General features: G+C 37.8%; 1 protein-coding gene across 1 annotated transcript in view; it reads left to right on the top strand.

Moving 5' to 3' along the window:
* Positions 1–19113, top strand: part of COL9A1 (collagen type IX alpha 1 chain) — a 655564-nt gene that overhangs the window by 304123 nt on the left and 332328 nt on the right. Inside the window, exons 8-10 of the mRNA XM_044063896.1 lie at positions 1680–1745; positions 2284–2319; positions 2420–2482. Of these exons, the coding sequence (XP_043919831.1) occupies positions 1680–1745; positions 2284–2319; positions 2420–2482 (165 nt within the window). The remainder of the gene's footprint in view (positions 1–1679; positions 1746–2283; positions 2320–2419; positions 2483–19113) is intronic.

The following is a 19113-nucleotide window of genomic DNA, read 5'->3' as shown; positions in this document are numbered from 1 at the left end:
ACTCTCTCTCTGTGTGTGTGTGTGTGTGTGTGTGTGTGTGTGTGTCTTTTGAGAGAAGGGGCAGACAGTTAGTTACATCGACAAACAAATACCGAGCTGAATACTCTTAAGCAAAACTGCAAGAAAAAGGAGGACAGGGAAAGGAAACGGCTTCAGAAAAATACAGAACTAGTGCAACTGCAAGGGTGGTTTGCAATACTGTTGAACTTTGTAAAAAGTGTACTGATGCATGGTAAATGACATTTGCTGCATCTTCCTCCCACTTCCAACTGCTCCGATTGCGTCCAGGAGCAACATACTGAAATAGGGATATGTGTAACATCGTTGTTTTAAGAGGGGATTTGTGGACCAAAGGAATACTGCAGAATAAGTGTCTGAATGAGGAATCAGGTATGTGTCATTACTCTGAATCCTCCATACTGGTGAACTCCAGGTTACAGAGCACAAGACTTCTTTGTTTGGCTGAGGGGGTGGGGGTAAGGGTGCGCACCGATTTCCTTCAAGCTTTTCTTTCAGGATTTAATTCTATTAACAAGCCCTAGCATATTCACTAGTGGTGCTATTTTAATTTGTTAAAGGACATTACTTAGAAATATTCCCTAAATAACTAAAATCGAAATCGGGCTTTTAAGATTATGACAGCATAATGTTTTAAGTACAGTAAACACTGACTATATTCATTTTATTTGTTTTCATCGGGATAAAATATATGATTTCTCTGACAACTTTTCAAAGAGTAACATATGTAAAAATGTGATGTCTGCTTAGGTCTAAATGTATGTGGTTCAGTATCTGAATAGTGCATTTCTGAATGGGACGGTAGTAGTGTGTATGTGTATGTGTGTGTGTGTGTGTGGGGGGGGGGGGGGGGGCTATTCTTCCAAGTCTTTTTCAATAAAAACAATCACGTTTGAATGAGAGATGTGAAATTACCTTTCTCCCTGTCCCCCACCTCTCTCTCCCATTCGGATGAAAAAGAGACAGATTAAAGTATGTGTTATTAATGGAATGGTATGTGGGTTATGGGTTGGAGGGTAATATCAATCTGAGTTCATTCTTTTTCTTCCGTTAGAAAACGCATTAGCTTTCTGAAATTGTGGAATTCAAAATCAATGTTCATGTCGGTTGTGCTTTATAACAGGTAGGACGCAACTTGTTGATTTATTTTCTAGTTTCCAATGCTGCATAATAAGAGTGGCATCCGCATCACGTGATTTACTTATTTATCCTGTCTGGAGTCAGAGCATGGTATACACATTATCAATAATCAGGGGTCTGCAAACTCCCTATCCTCTAGTGTCTACCACTATCCCTTTCTGTTTTAGATATGATTTATTGTATAAAAATGCTTTTTCTAGTTGTTGGAGGGAAACAGTTGAAGATGATTTGCCTTCTGGGCTCAATATTTGGGAAGACGTGCGTTTTTAAAATTTGAGGTTGGTAGAGCAGCAGTGGAATGTGAGTACCACATGAGCGCTTTTGCATGCATCTGGACCAGAATTGTGTTAAAGTTTAAGAAACGTTGTGAACTGAAATAAATAACATGATGAAATAAGCACCGTGCACATTAAACGCTTGCTTTCTTATAATAAGATGTGCTATACTTTACAACAGCACATAGTCACACCTGATTGAGCGTATTGTAAACCTTTTACGTTTGTGTTGTATTTTTCCTCTAGGTACCTCTACCTGGCCCTCCAGGTCCCCCCGGCCCTAGTGGAGTCCCTGGCATAGATGGCATAGATGTAAGTCTTATTGTTGATAATATATATTTTTTATCATTTACATGTCCAAATTTTGATGCATTTTCTGTCTTGAAGATTGTGAGAAATCTCAACGATTGATGTGTTGAATACATTTATGCTGAGCTTTGAAATTGTCAGATATCTATCAGAAGTGTAACTCTTTTAAATGTTTAGCTTTTTGACGTAGACTTGTATTTTGTGAAAAGGAAAGATAAAGTAGGGAAGGAAGGAACGGAGGAAAAGCAAGGTTTATAACAGTCTGTGCGCGCGTCTGTGTGTCAATAAAGTAGAAAAAAATATATATATATAAGATTAGTGATACTTTTTATTTTTAACTATCATTTTCTTATAATACAATTATGTGTATTAGGACACTTCTTAACGATCAATTTCCATTTATTAACATTTTTTCAGTAGCTTTGGTTTTGTCATAAGAGCAGATTACCTTTATAAAGCAAAATTAGGAAAGGTGAAGTGGTTGTCCTCAGTTGTCTTCTCTCCTGTAAATTATTAACAGTTGGCATTTTCTCACTTTTAGGGGGAGAGAGGTGATACTGGCGATGTAGGACCACCGGTAAGAAAACAGATAACTAACTAAGTAATAAAAAGAATGGATGTCTGTCTGGATTATTAAGAATAACAATTTTACAACATAATTGTTTCTATCACCTCAGGGCCCGGATGGTGAACTTGGCCCCCCTGGAGCACCTGGATTGCCGGGAGATGCTGGAGCTGAAGTAAGTAGGCAGTTTCATACTAGTTAATGTGGGACTGGGCACAGCCTCTTACTGCAATGAATTATGTGCGATCGTGTATTTATTTGTTGGCATACAGCTTTATTGGATGTTAACAACCAGTTAAGAAGTCATTGACTAGTCAGTCTCACCCAGGGGCTTGCCTTCGGGTACTATATTCTTTAGCCGTCCCCTGCTATCTGTGAAGCCTTTTTCAGCTGCCAGGGTCGATTTATAAACTGCATTACTGCCTCCATAGGGTGTTTTACATTGTTGAAGAATATATTGTGGTCGCGGTAGTTTATTTTCAGCGGATTGGCGATCCCCACCATAACACAGGTACCATAATTTTAACACAGTCACACTTGGCGATCAGAAAGTTTCCTACTTGTGGGCGTGGCTGCACACGAGAATCTTTGCTTGTCACGCCCATTTCCATGGCACATGTTCCGTGTGGGATAAAGTGGTACAAACGTCTTAGCGCTCAGTGCTGCACTGTCAGGTTCTGCACGGTACATCTGCAGCCGTCGTCAGGCTGAACTTGCCTGTATTCTTTCATGGCTCATAGACTTTCTTACGGGATATTTTTTGAAAGCTGAAGTACATGGGCTAGCATTAGCAATGCAGTAAAAGATACAGCTGATGCATTTTGCTTACTCACTTTTTTCAGTGCCAAGGCAGAAGTGAAACCTTGTATACAAACTGTATACACTATAATTTGAATTTTTGTTTTGTATGAGGCTGAGTATGACAAGTAATTTGTCTTTTTTACATTTCCGTTTGAAAGGCAGTTGTGTATTTGGCTTCTGTTGGCACTTCATTGATATCTAGTGAGGTACATGCTCCATTGGCTTAAGGGGTTGTAGTGTGCTGCCCACATAAGCAGTGTAATATATGAAACTGTATAAGGTGGGGCAGTGAGTCTATAATCTTGCTGATTTTGTTTTAATAGTGAGAACCTTGTGGCTATTAATAAACAAGTAAAACGTCTTTTGACGCTTTGAGTATTAAAGAAGAAATCTGTTTTTCTTATCTCTCCAGAATAAAACAGATTCCAATTGACCAACCACAGCACAACCATTTAATACTTTAGGTAGTTGCAGGGCAGGTTTCATTGCGATGAGTTTCTTCATTTGCTGCATTAATGAATAAATATTTGACAACACCATTCTTGTCAGGAAGAAAAGGAAAATGCTTAACTTTTTTACCTGTTCAGTCTTGTACAATGTAGCATTAGATTCCTATATTACACTATCATGAACTGCTTTGTGGTGGCATATTCAGCAAAGCACCATAGTTCTCTGAAACCTTAATAGTAGAGAAATTGGCCCTTATTAGATGGCAAACTCAAATCTAATTTTGCAAGTCAGGGGCCACATCCACCTGCATGAGGAGTGTGTGATATCTGACCACATAAAGTACTGTGCTAGATTTTATTTTGAAATTAACCTTCTTTTGAAAAGATGATACCATGAATCTCCCTTCAATAAAATGTTCTACACCCATTTATTTTATTTGACAATTTCATAAAGAGTTTGCATGAAATAAATTATTTACAAAATCTAATTCTGAGGATTTTGAAGTGCATTTACAGTGAAATTAAATAAAAGTAAGATATTTTTACTAACTGATTTTTAACGCTGAAAATGTGTTTCAACACCAGAAATTAGAATGAAAGCAATAAGGTGGAGGTGGATGGAAAGTGGGACATGAGAAGGGTAATAGCTGGGGCAGGGAGGCAGAAATTATACCTTCAGAATTTGTCTTGGATTGTTGACTTCTGCTATGTATGTTCTTGCTGCTCTTATCCTTGTGTTAAAACCTCTTTAAACATTCATGGAAATTATTATTCCTTTACATGGTGTCCCTGGTTTACACAGTAATGTAGGTACACAAATGTAGTCTGCACTATACCTGTGCATGCACTGATGATTCTTTGATGGAGAATAGATACACGTGATCCCTTTCAAACCTAAATCAGCTCATCAGATGTAAAACTCACAATGTCTTTTGCAATGAAAATGTGTCTGAGTAATACAGATTTAAAGTATAATCCTCAGAAGTAAGTTAAGGTCGAAGAAGAATTTTTGTTGGTTTTCATGTCACAAATCAGTTACAGTGCTCTCGTCTTTTTCAGAGGTTAGAGACCATGCCTACTTCAATTTATCACTTTGTTCATAGCTATGCACTATAATGAAGGACAGTGTAAGATTGTACCAATTATGTTCACTGTGATGGTGGTCACTGCAGAACTCTCTTTTTTTGTGTGTCAACCTTTTCTTATATACAATGCAGCACATGCAGAGATGTGGCAGTGCTTACTGCTGATGTACCTTTGCTGTCATTGATGAAGGCATAAGAAATCCTTGGTTACATCAGAGGTCATGCAGACTTAGTTGGAGTGCTGTAAGACATATGGTGAAAGGAAAAACTGAACCTAGATTAGGTGAAAAATAGGTAAATTGATAACAGATTGGAGTGGGTTTCTCATTTGTTGCAGTACATATGGCTTATATTAGTCTCATTGTGCTGTGGCTGTTAGAGTGTTATGCCATTTGGTTCAGCACATTCTGTCATACATGCATGCATATAAATAGCCATCAAATAAATACCGATGGCCAACATCATCTGCCCATTTGTTGCAGAAATCTCCCTGTAAATACACTTTCCTCTTTGCTTCACTCTATTCCCCACATATCCTCTGCTCTTTGACTCTAATTTGTTTTTCACTGTGCTATTCACCCAAAAGATTCATGCCATTTATCTACCTCCTTCTCTTGGAATTAATATTTTTTCACATCAAGACTGAAGTTACACCTTTCTGGTATTCGTTTCCCCTTTGCCCCATGTTGTCTCCAGCCATGTTGCTTTACTACACCTATGTATGTATGTCAGCCATGTTGCTTTACTACACCTATGTATGTATGTCAGCCATGTTGCTTTACTACACCTATGTATGTATGTCAGCCATGTTGCTTTACTACACCTATGTATGTATGTCAGCCATGTTGCTTTACTACACCTATGTATGTATGTCAGCCATGTTGCTTTACTACACCTATGTATGTATGTCAGCCATGTTGCTTTACTACACCTATGTATGTATGTCAGCCATGTTGCTTTACTACACCTATGTATGTATGTCAGCCATGTTGCTTTACTACACCTATGTATGTATTTTGTATATGTATGTATTTTGTATTCTCAGATCATACTCCTCTCTTTCTCGCTTTCTTCCATAGACTAAAAATGGAGTTTCTACAATCTCTCCATTTACAGTGAGTTTATCCTCTACTAGCCAACACTTTGCTTTCAGGTCGCTCCTCTTTAGATGTAGTACCTTATAATTTTCAGGAATTGTCATTATCTTTCATCTTTCAGTGCAATCTCTACACTTCCTAATGTGCTCCCTTCAGCTAGCCCCCATCCCTGCTGTATCCTCTATATTTGTGTCTTGTGTAAAGGGGGTCAGTAGTGATTTTTGTGGTACCCAGAGGGTTCATGTCATTTATTTACCACCCTTTCTGGAAAGTAATACGGTCTCATAACATAAACTGAAGATATTATACATTTGATACACATATATTTAGAAATACAGTCCCTGTGACTGTTCCATGTGGCATTTTGCTAGTCATTTGCTGATCATTTCCCTTGATATAACTCCTCAGAATGCCACCATCTGATGCCTTCCCTCCTGTCAGCATCCCACCTATTTGTATTTTCCCCCCTAACCGTAATTTTTTCAGTCTTTCTCACAACCTACTGTGTAATGAAGTTGAATGCCTTGGTGAAGTCAGCCTGTACAATGACCATTTCTCCTGTCACACAGTTGTAAATCTGTAACAGGTTCCTTTGATTACACCTCCTGGCCATGAGAGCAATGCTGTTTGCTGTGTTATAGAGTGTTGTCTTTTAAAACATTCATCAGCCATTCCCTTAAAATCCTTTTTTGATTTTGCCTGACATGAAGATCAGTTTATCACAGAGGATTAAGGTTATGAGTTGTAATGAGCTTCTTCCTGTAGTCCAGGGTTTGAGTCCCTCAGCCTCCATTTGCTTACAGTGTGAATTTGAGCAAGTCAGTTAAGCAGACAATGCTCTGAGGTAGTTAGGAAATTGGGATAGGCTCCTTAATAGTTCAATATCAACCTTGTAAATTGGCACCACTCTGACAACTTTCATTTAGAGAAAATACCCCTTCAGCTACAGATCTTTTGTGCAGTAAATGTGAATTAAACTTCCCTAGTTGAAGGCATTTTGCAAAGGTTCGTCACTGTTTTCTGAAACTTTTTTCATGTAAACAGCTAAGACATCTCCTGCATTTCTTCTAATGAACATTTGTAACACAGAATGTGTAAGGGGTAGTGACATGAAGACAGTTGAGTTCTTGTATCACCCTAGTTAACCTTCAATGTGTTCTATAAATAAGATAAAGAGAGGCAACATTATTTTGTCCAGGAAAACCTCAGGGTAAGAAGTGAGGGAAGGGAAGTAGATGCACAGTGTTTCTTTTTACTTTATGATTTCCAATTAGTTAGTTGGCCAAGTTTAATCCTTAAAAATTGCACTCCAGTCAAAAAACACACCTGACAGTGAAACCTTAAAGGCTGTTTTCTCTTTCTTTCTGAGGTGAAGGATCATTAGTGTTGATCATATGAAGATGGTGACTGCGGAAGCTGCAGCTGTCTGCATAGGGAAATGTTTTGGGTTCTATTGCAGTCTGGTTGGTTTTCATCTGAAGTATAATCTTAGTCAGCTTGCATTTCATCATTCAACTTAGACCTGTTCAGCTTCAGAGTTAATACATATGATCAAAAGCTAAGCATGTGTGGTGATTAAAAAGATGCATTGCAATACTAAGCCAGTACACGCATACGCACGCACGCGCACACACATACACAGACAAACACATGCACATGTGTTAGGATTGCCACTTTTGCTTTCTTCCATTTCTTGAGAAATAAGCCAACCTCCACAAATAATAAAAAATACATCCCTTGCCTCAGAGTAGCCACAGCCCTTTTAGCAAACCACCCCAAAAAGCATTGGTTTTTAAATGCCATATACGGTGACTGCATGGACAAACTCAGGTTACATGGCTCCCTAGGCAAAGTGTCCCATGACCATTCCCACCCCAGTGCGTACTGTCACCTTTGCATATACCTGTGATCCTCTGTTTTCCTTTCTTCATTTCCTCCTCATAATATCCAGGGTACTTTTGTTTTCTCACACACTTAACTGTGACAGTGATAATTTAAATATGATGGGTGTCTGGGGACCACTAAGTCCCCAGAAGTCTGGAATTCTAAACACTCGGAGGTATACTTTATATATCTTTTTCCACAAGCTTTAGTCCTTTCATAATCTAAAGAAAAATAATGACTTAGGAAAGAAACTAATTATTTTTTTCTTTCAAAGAGGAAACAGTTTGTCCAAGGCTTAATGTTCAAGGCGTATGGCACAATAGACATCACATATCTGCGTAGTAGTTATGCATGAACTGAGAATAAAATACTTGTGAGACTTGTGAGGGCACACTAATCATATCTGGGACAACTGCCTTCTTCCCAATCCCTTTAAAAAGTTAGTGATTTTTCAGTGTACCTCTATGATGTTAAACTGCAGTGAAAAGAAAAATGAAGATAGTCATACATTTCAACTTGCTGCTGTCATACATACATGCAGCATGTAGCCTCAACCCTATCCCCAAAGTACAGACATTTTGTATATTCTGAAGTTATATTAGGATGAAAGTGAAAGAAAAAGTAAATCACAGCAACGTACTTCAACCTCTTGCTGTCAGCTGTAGATATGTAGCACACCTCCTTTCCTCTATCCCAGAAGATATATATATATATATATATATATATATATATATATATATATATATATATGATTTCAATTGTGAAGATGTGAAAAAATAGCAGCTCAAGTACTTCATTCCAACTTACTGTTTCTACACAATACACTGGCCTTAGACAAACTCTAGTGACATTCCTTGTGTACCTATGGGGTGGGATTTTGAGTAAAGTTAAATAAATAATGATCGCACTTTACCAGGACAATATACAATCTATGGTGACCGTATGTGCACAGCTCTGAAATTTGACTGAGACAAAAATTAAAGAAATAATGACTACTATATCCTCAGACCTCACACACACTATAGCAATCTCTGTACCCACCTCTGAGCAGGGTCAGTTTTAGACTAGATGGGGCCCATGGCTGAAGATCCTGCTAAGCCACTGATACAGCCAGGAGTGATGTTCTTGGATGCATTTTATGCCTTATTTTTTCAGTAACATGAGATTTATGTATGTGCCCTTCAATATTATTTTTACAGACAGACACACACACACACACTCGTGCACATACACGCACACATGCACACACGCACGCACACACTCGTGCACATGCACACATGCACACACACACACACACACATGCACATACAAAGAAAACATACTTTCTAAGCAAATTGAAAGATCATCAGTTTACCTATGGCATGTCAGTGAGGTGTTGAAAAAAATGAGAGCAGCTGAATAAAACCTACACAGCGACAAGGAAGACATGCAGACTCCACATATATGAAGCCACAGCTAAGAATGAGAGCCGGGAGATATTTCCTAGCCTAGTAGACTATATGCTTCTAATACTTTGTATACACTGTTTGCCATATTTAATTGTAATGTTAGTCTTTTTTTTATTACATCACTGGTGTCTTTCCATGCTTTGTTGTATCCTGTGTATTCCTTTGTCAGATTGTATGTATATGCTTTTTAATTACATCTATACTTCTGTTTTATATGATGGTATTTAACACTTTGGAGCGTTTCTCCCTGGGTCTCTGCTGAAAATGGGTATTTATTACCTAGTCAGATTTCACCAGTAAACAAAATGTCTATAAATAAATAAACAAATAATGTTAGGTTGCTGGAGGGCACATATCCATTGCATGTGTTATTTTATTGTGCATTATGAACATTTTTGCTTTAATAATAGGTGCATCTTTCTATAATTTGCAAAAATATATACTCCAGTGGCTCTTGTGCATGTGCAGTCTTTCATTTTCTTAAAGCTGTCTTTATTGATTTTCACCCAATCTTTATTTAACATATATTCTGAACAGCATGCTACACTCCATAGCAATTACACATTTCTAAATCAGACTATGAGCTTTATAAATAACATCAGTTGTTCATTTGTTATTGTTAGAATCTGTCACCACCACAGAATTAATCCTTAGACTTTGTGTATGAAATTCTAATATACAGTGCATCCTCTCTTATATTGTTGATCTTAAAATCAGAATTTAATACTGTACTTCTTGTATTTACATTGTTTAGTTTTCATGTCATAGCATGTACATAAGAGATACAATAGATATCTTACCCTCGAAGAATCCTTTATCAAGTTCATACCGGCTTAGTAATCCTGACCATATTCTCTTTATCCAACCACAATTTAATCTAATTGAATTTCTGTCACATGATCTTCTGAAGAAATATTCCTGTTAATAATCACTTGTGATCTTGACTAATTGCTATAGTTTTGGTATCTCCAGCTAACTGCTTTTTAAACCGTCAGTGTCCAAGTAAAGATGGCTGACTTGGTGCCCTAAGACAATATAATGATGAAAACACAACCATGTCCATCCACTCCCCTTTTCATACTTCAACGTTTATCAGAATCTGTCCCTTTTACTCACATTATTCATTTTTGTTTGAAGTGGAAATATTATTTCTTGTCTTGTAATATCTCACTTATACTTCTACAAGCAAATGGTATATGCTAAAAATGTCAGGTCCCTGCCTGCTCCTCAGTCTTATCTTCTAGAACATGGTTCAGCATCTCTTATGTAATCAATGACATTCAAATTTCAGTCATCCAGAATTGTCCAGTCTGTCAGTACACATCATGCCACTGCTTCTGTCCAACAAATAGCCAGGTCCACCCACCAGAATAACCAACAAGAATTTGACTTAAAAGCTAATATTATATGACTAGCTTAAGCTGCCATACAATTATGTATCAGTGTAGGGCACAGGAGAAAGGCTGCAAGCTGCTACCATGCTTCCTCCTGGAATCCAGGGTTTATACCCTCAGCCTCCATATGCTTACTGTGTGACTCTGAGAATGCCACTTAACCCAGATTGTCCCTGAAAAGAGACATCTGTCCGTGGTGGATTTATCTGGTTAACAATTGAACAAAAGACTTTCATATCCATAAATCAGTCAACATAAAAAAAACACTTGCACATCTTTCCAGCATTACTGAGGAATCAGTAGTTACTTTGGTTCTCAGTAATACTCCCATGTAGTCTACTATTCTATCACAGTATTAATTAAACCCATTTAATTTTCATTAGCATACCCAAAACAATGCATCTATCTTTCACTCATAAAGTTAATTTCAGAAGTTATATTGATTGATATTAGATTATAAAAATAAAGATAATTCACTTCTGTCAATTACAATCATACATAAACCTAAGATATTGTAAAACGTACCACAACTGCAAACTTTGAAAGATAGTGGCAGGCATGGCTTGCCACCTGGTGGTGTGAATATCTAGATGACTGTCATTGTTGAAATGACACCCCAAAGCTATGTGCAACAATGGAAAAAATGGGTTGTGGATGAATGAATATGGATAGCATTTGAGGGTGGGAGGTTGGCATAATGGTTAAGTTGTTTAACTTACATACACAAGGTGTGGGGTTTGATTCTTACTTGGGGTAACTGACTAGACGTAAAATAACCCACAAGAGCAGTTACACTAGTACTAACCTATGAGAATTATACATACTTTATATATATATATATATATATATATATATATATATATATATATATATATATATTCGCATACATAAAAATAAAATGCAGCTCTGAAAATATCTACACTGTTTTATTGTAAAATATATAAATACATATGCATATACATATTCCTCAGGAAGTTCTGTTAAGTTCAAGAATGAAAACAGTTATTTTTTTTTTTTTACAATAAAAGAAGATGTGGACATTTTTGTAGTGGCATTTTGATATTTTTATGTTTTCTTAGTATGCTTGTCATGTTTGTGGATTATATTCATATACATATACATTTACTTCAAAAATCTCCCATACTATTATCTAAATACTAGTTCTAATATAGAGATAATTGTAGTAAAACTTGTTATAATGCAAACCTGCTGATAAATCTTCCTTAAAATAAACTGTGGCAAAGATAGCATTTTATATCTGAAAACCACTATTATGTGTTGTGATGAGAGGTATATAAACATTATTATTAGGTAACGTAGCTTAACTTCTTGACATTAGATACATTAACATCATTAGTTAAAAATGTCAAATATGACCTTTCCTTGTAGGCAGTGTAATTCTTGATCTAATCTCATAAAATTAAGGAAAAAGAAAAATGTTTATCAAGTTAGTTTTAATTAAGGTTAGGCATAAACCTGCCTTCCCAATTCACAGAAAGAAAATGCCAACCAACTAATTTTTTTTTTCATAGAGACTGTTAGTAAGCAGCTCATATTCAGTGCTTCAAGGAAACAACACATCTAAAAGAAGAACAAAAATTAGTACACACTTCCATACAAACAGCCAAACTAGTGCAAATATTTTCTGATCACATTTTAACTTACATAAGGCATACAGGTTTATGTGTAAGTACTAGGCTATTAGTCTGCAAGACTATTATAAGCCTAGCCAAATATCAGAGGTCAGAATCAAACCAAATAATTTGTATATGTGAGGTAAAGACCTTAAAAATTATACCTGCCCCTCCTCTTTATACCAACTGCTTAATGAAATCACAAAAAATAGGTTAATTTACTTTTTCTCAAAGTCCTGGACAGATATGACCACCAGTCATTGTGAAGCTTTTCTTGAAAAGTCAGATTTTCATATTTCCTTTTGCATAAGATTCATACCACCATTTTATCTACTGTTAATGCAGAGGTGTAGGTTGAACTGTTTGTCTTGTTCAATCACAGCCTCATCTCAGGCTTCGTCCCTGCCGATTGGTGCACTACAACAGTCATCCCTATCCACAAAGGAGAAGCAACTACAGACCCTGGGAACTATCCCCCCATTAGCCTGATGAGTCTGATATGCAAAGCTATGGAATGCATCATCATGGACCTAATAAACAAGGATATAGGGAATCTCCAAACTCTGGATCCCACACAGTTTGGTTTTGTGAAGGGTAGCTCATGCCTGCTCAACCTGGTCAACTTCTTTGAGTCAGTCACCAGAGCTGTGGATGAAGGCAAGATGGTTCATACAGTCTACCTTGATCTGGCCAAGGCCTTTGATACCATTTCCCACTCAGGAATCATAGAAAAACTTACTAAGCTAGGCATCAACCCCTATATCACTAGGTGGGTTGCAAACTAGCTCACAGATAGAACCCACAGTATGAAAGTAGCTAACTCCAAGTCAGACTGCCAACCAGTCATGAGTAGAGTCCCACAGTGTTCGGTTCTGGGTCCTCTCCTGTTTGGTATCTACTTCTCTGAAGTCCAGGCCAACATGGAGGGACTCTGGCTGACAAAATCCGCAGACAATTGCAAGTTGGGAGCTATTATTAAATCCCCAAGTGATGTTGACATCCTACAGAAAGGCCTCACTGAGACCAACGACTGGTGTCAGAACCATGGCCTTAAGCTCAATGCCAAAAAATGTATAGTCATCCCCTTTGGGAAAAACCCGGTTTGAATTACCACATCGATGGTAGTCCACTGAACACACAAGGCGTTATAAGAGATCTTGGAACACAGGTCGACAGCAACCTGTCTTTTGACTACCACATTGCCACTGTGGTCAGAAAGTCCTTCTGTGTGGCACATCTCATTACTAACGGTTTTGCATCCAGGATGAAACAGGCCATTGTCTCCCTCTACTCTTCCCTCATTAGGCTAGTCATCGAGTACAATGACCCATTTGGCATACACCTCACTAGGCACCTGCAGCAACTGGAGAGGCTGCAAAAGTAGCTCAGAAAGAGGATCCTAGGCCTTAAACACTTGTCCTATATGGACTGACTCAAAAAACTCCAATTATTCTCTGTCTCATCCACCTACTTAGAGGCAATCTCTGCTTGACTTACGAAGCCATGTCTGACCCAGCTCTGTTTGAAATTGTGCATCTAAAGAAATCCCAATCCCTCCACACCACACACTCCAGAGACCTCAATCTCATTACCACAATCAACAGAACATGCTGGAGGGACAGGTTCATAACTCAGGGACTGCCCATGCTATGGAATAGACTTCCCATACATGTCAAGCAGAGCACCTCACTGGCCCTCTTCAAGAGAAATCTTGAGTGGATGGGAAATAGAAAATTCACCCTGGGGATCACTCCAGTGGCTCTACTTGACAGAGGCACTGGGAACTAAGGTCGGGTGGCATGATGCCAGGGTAATCCTATGGTCTAGGCTTGTAAAGGCTCCAAGGCCATTAGCCTAGTGCACACCTCTGAACCTATGAACCACTTTCACCTATGTGCTTCATAAAAAGGTATATTAAGTACTACAGTGACTGTTTTTATAGGCCACCATTTTTCATGACTTTTTACTGAGGTAAATGGTATTCACAGAATCTTTTCATCTGCAATCCATCCCTCAAGGGCAAAGGTAAATAAAATGTAGGAATAGTTTAGAGCAGCCAGTCAATTTCCATTTTTATGACAGTGAGACAGAGTGCATATAGAAAGGCCAGTATTGAAGCTTGTCCAATGAGTTGTGAACATTTTAACTGCATGTCAACAGTGCTACCTTAACAGTAGAAAGTCATCAGATTCCCTGTATGCCCACTTTCAGAATTCAGACAAGACCCATGTCTCTACTACTCTGAAGTGTGATATATGTGCCACTAAGGATTACGGATGTTGCCAGGGACCTGAGAGTCTTGTAGCTCAGATAGGCTGCTGAATATGAGTTCAGGCAAGCAGCTGTGGCAAGGGGGCATGACAGAAATTTTAGGTTTAGAGTGGAAGGAGTTTAGGTTTATTGAGCGTGAGCGAAATTTTAGGCTTAAAGAGTGATTGCGGAATTTAGGTTTAAGGAAGGGTTTTAGAGATTTAAGTTTAGAGACCAATCACAGGCTTTATGGTTGAGGTGTAGAGATTTAGCATAAGGGCTGGAGAACTCAGGTTAGGAGCTGGCTGTGAGTTTTAGGGTCAGCCTTTAGAGTAAGGCTATACAGTTGTATAGGGTCAGGTATGGTGAGGCTTATGTACGAGTGGAAAGTCAGGTTAGTGGGAGTATGATCACTTGCTTTTTCAAGCCATATAAACATGTGAATGCCTCAGGTAGGACCCAGACAGAAAACATTTTTCAGGAGGGAATGGGTGTGGAGATGTTTAAAGAAGGGTATTTATTTACTTGCACATTTCTTTGTTGACACAATGCTCCCAATGAGATGATTAAGCTCTTCATTTTTCAGAAGAAACCAGTGAAGAACCTTCAGCTGCAAAACAATATTTAACAAACAACTGTGCGTTTGACTAGCACTGAGTGTAAAATTCAAGGGAAAATATGCTGCAAGGCACTGTCTGTCATTAAAGTAGAGTAATGCAAATGTTAATCAAAATAACAGCATGCAGTGCTAAGCAAATGCATAAACATTCCAAACATAACAAAGTAGACACAAACCTCTAAACTTAAAATGCAATTATAGACAGTCCGTAGCAAGAACTACCAACCAATAACCTCAGAACAATAACAGGGTGCTGCTCCTTAGAGGTATGTTTGCCCAAAACAATGGCAGTCACAGGGCATGAAGACATCAAGTTACTTGCTGTCTTGTGTAAGATTTCTGATGTGAATGCCTGCTCTGGGGAAAATGATTTGGGTGGACTTCTGTCCCATAACAAAGGTGACATATGCTCATAAACTCCTGTATCCACCATCTGTTGAACTCCGAGAGAACTTCCTGTGGGTTGCACTGGGGAAAATGATTTGGGTGGACTTCTGTCCCATAACAAAGGTGACATATGCTCATAAACTCCTGTATCCACCATCTGTTGAACTCCGAGAGAACTTCCTGTGGGTTGCACCTGCCAATATGTTTTTTTAGGAATGATCCTTCTTTTAGAAATAACAACTTGGCTTTCATCTAGGCATAGTCAGGTATAATTACATGGGTCAATGTTAGAATGTCTACTTGCCAAAATGTTGACATTCATAACATTGAACCCAAATACTTGAAAGAGAATGTCAAACCTGAAGATAAGCCAATGAAGTAATTTTGGAAGGAAAGGTTTTTGCAAGCCCCCTGTACCCCAATGTGGAGGCAGGGCTTCAGTCCCATACCTTCTGCTAATTATATATACCAAGTTTGAGATCACCCTACATCTAAAAATGGGCAGAATACCAATTCCTGCTATACTGCAGTCTCACACAACTACCTACTTGCACTGCGCAATGTTATTTCTTTGGGATACCTTCAGATTCAGTGTTCTGCTCTTGAGTATTTGGGCTTGATGCTACAATGTCAAAATTTTGTCAAGTTGACATTCTAACAGAGACCCATAGTCATGCATATGCACCAGCATAAAGGTGAATTGGACACTAAGTACATTGCCTTAAAGTGTTTATTGTATACACTGAGAACAAGTACATTTGTTATATTCAGCTGGATATGAACCTTACTATGAGGAATTAAACATCTGGATGACCTATATGTGAGCTCTGGAGAAAAATTAAAGGGACTTTTCTAGTAACAGCACACCTGTCCCAGCAAGAAGTATCTAAGAAAAATGACACAATAACCCAACTTTGGTGTTGCCCTTGATTGTTAACTGACCAGAGTGCTTGCTGAGTTGCATTTCCTGATGGAGAAAGACACTTAGTTATTTTACATGGAGACATTTCAGCAATATTGCAGAGATTACAAGCCACAAAAATTACACTTTTACTTTAGAAAATAGTTCTAGTGCAATGATTTGAGGAGGAGATTTTAGATAAGCTATATCTTAAGTGACAGAAAATCTGTCTCCAAGGAAATGATCTGCACTAACACCTAACTGAAAGAGGACCTGTTTTTTAGCATTCAGTTTGGATTCATCCATGTTGTTTTTCCACAAGAGCAAAGAAGCAGAGAAGGTCGGAGACTGAGGCTAAGTGAACATGAATGATAGAAAAGAGTGAATAAGCGAAACTAATATGCAAATGTCATATATGTGACATTTAATTACCTTAGAAAGAGTGACAAAAAGTCTTTAACAAAATTCTTGTGTTTTTAATTAAAGATGCTTGAGAGGCTGAGCAAGATGTCTTCTAAAACTTGGTCTTTGCCCAAGTCATATACCTTGAGAGAACTGAATGTGCCTGTCTGCTATTCCACTCTGAAGCCTGGCAGTTTTTATAACAAGATGTCTTAATCTTCATTTAAACATAAATTATGTGCTTCAGGACTTTTCAAAGAAACTTGAATGGGAGACAATCCTATACTTACCTGCTGATGTACATGAGGGTAATGGAGCCATGATGGAGACATCCTTCTACAGCCATGGCAGCCATGATGGAGACATCCTTCTACAGCCATGACATGATAGGCATTACAAGCCAAATAAGTTGTGAGACTGATTCGAACCTTACTTATACTCACCCTCATGATACACCTACCTCTTGTAGAAAGGCAAGGCATGTAAGGTCAAGAATGATTTTAAGGATACTCATCCAATTATCAAGATTTGTCTAGAAGGTTGTAAGGTCACTCCATTTTATATGTGAAGACAGTTTGTTCCAGACATTGGGTAAACACTTGGTTAATATAACTACCCCCTGGCATGTTTTATTTATTTTTCAGTGGAAATTTATAACCTTAATTCTAGTGTTTGTGGAACTGTTTGTCTTGTGGAGATACATGAGATCAAGGATACATGAGATCAAGGATGGTTAGGCCCTTAGTGACAAGACATAGATCTCTGAACAGGAGTCAAAAAGAGATGGAGTATAAGGACAAGGCTTCAGGTCAGTCTTGTTAGCCAAGTGACTTCAAACTACCAAACTTTTTTTTTCTGTTAGGAACCTGAGGGGTCTTTCCGGTTGCATGGTATGTCTGTATAAGTGCATAACGAAAGGGACATTGTACACTATAATTATTTTAATCAGATCTAAGTACTGTAGGACAATGCTGTCTGCCTTCTGATATCAGCTGTACTAGACAGAAGTATTTGTAGACTATTGATATTACATGGTGGTAAAAGCCAAGGGACTCATCAGTCAACCTTCCTTGGTTCATTTGTTGATGAAGGCCCAAGTTGCTTGCTTGCATGTTACTTTCTTCTTCACAGAATAACTTGCAAACTCATGGAATACATTTCTGTCAAATATAGTTGTGGCAGACACAGAATAAGTAATTAAGATATGTGAGATACGCATGTGAATATCCTAAGCTCACTCACTGCTTTGCCATTCCTACATACATACATACATACATACAAATATTTCAGGCATAGGCAACAATGTCCTTCTAGCCCTGCCATTATCCCCAAAGAGTTATTCCAATGCGTCTAGGTTGTTCTTAAAAATATCCGAACTTCTGCTAGCTTGAATGTAATTTGGTAGTCTAGTCCATGTACCAGCTAATGTCAATCAATTAGTACGCCATTCATCTGGTTGTCTGATTCTGTACTACTTTTGATAACCCCAAACATTCCCAGATGTAGTGGTCTCTAAATACCCTGTATACCTGAATAAGGTCTCCTTTTAAATATTTCTGTGAGACACTGTCAATGTTCACATATTTTAGTCTTTCGAATTAACTTAAATTTTTACATCCATTGATGCCCTTGGTATATTTCAGCTGTACTTTTTCCACTCTACCCATGCTTGTTTTCTTATAAGTTTTCCATATTGTTAATTCCATACTCAAGTGTGGGTCTAATTTAACTAACAATAACACCATTTCTAATTTCCTAGACTTCATAAATCATTTTATACAACCTATAGTTCTATGCCTATCATTAATCAGTTGGTTGACATTATTAGAAAAACACAAAGCTAGATCTATGCATATACCCAGGTCCTTAAATTAATCTACAGTTTCAATCACTGTGTGCTATATTAAATGTTCACCTTCCATTTTTTTCCTCGCAAATTTCATATGCTTAACTTTTGATGTATTACCATAATATCCTCCTGTGCCCAAATGAACAATTTAGTCAAGTTTTTTTGCAGACATACCCTATCTGCAACACATTTAATCAATTTACACATTTTCATTTCATCTGTATATAGACTATAAAACACCTCGGATGAAAAAGATAGATTTGAAAGCTACAATCTAAACAAGTCTGGGCCTAAGACAGAGCCCTGTGTGATTACTTGACTGTAACCTAGAACTTTACTTGTCCAAATGGTGTATGATACTTGTCATGTCATATTTGCAAGCCATGCAGCTATCCACCTTATCAAGAATACAGCAGTACCTTGTTGTTCTAATCTATGGATCAGTGATTTGTGTATGACCCTATGAAATACTGAAGCTAAGTCTAATAAATAACATTACATCACAATTTTTCATTAATAGCTGTTATTATATTGCTATAGAACATCATGCTGTAGGCGGTTATAGATCTATTTTTAACATATGCATGCTGATATAAGGTTTCAAGT

The sequence above is a fragment of the Protopterus annectens genome, chromosome 2.part2 (genome assembly GCF_019279795.1).
Source record: "Protopterus annectens isolate FY-2018-M chromosome 2.part2, PAN1.0, whole genome shotgun sequence".
Lineage (NCBI taxonomy): Eukaryota > Metazoa > Chordata > Ceratodontiformes > Protopteridae > Protopterus > Protopterus annectens.
This window is presented reverse-complemented; position numbering and strand designations above follow the sequence as displayed.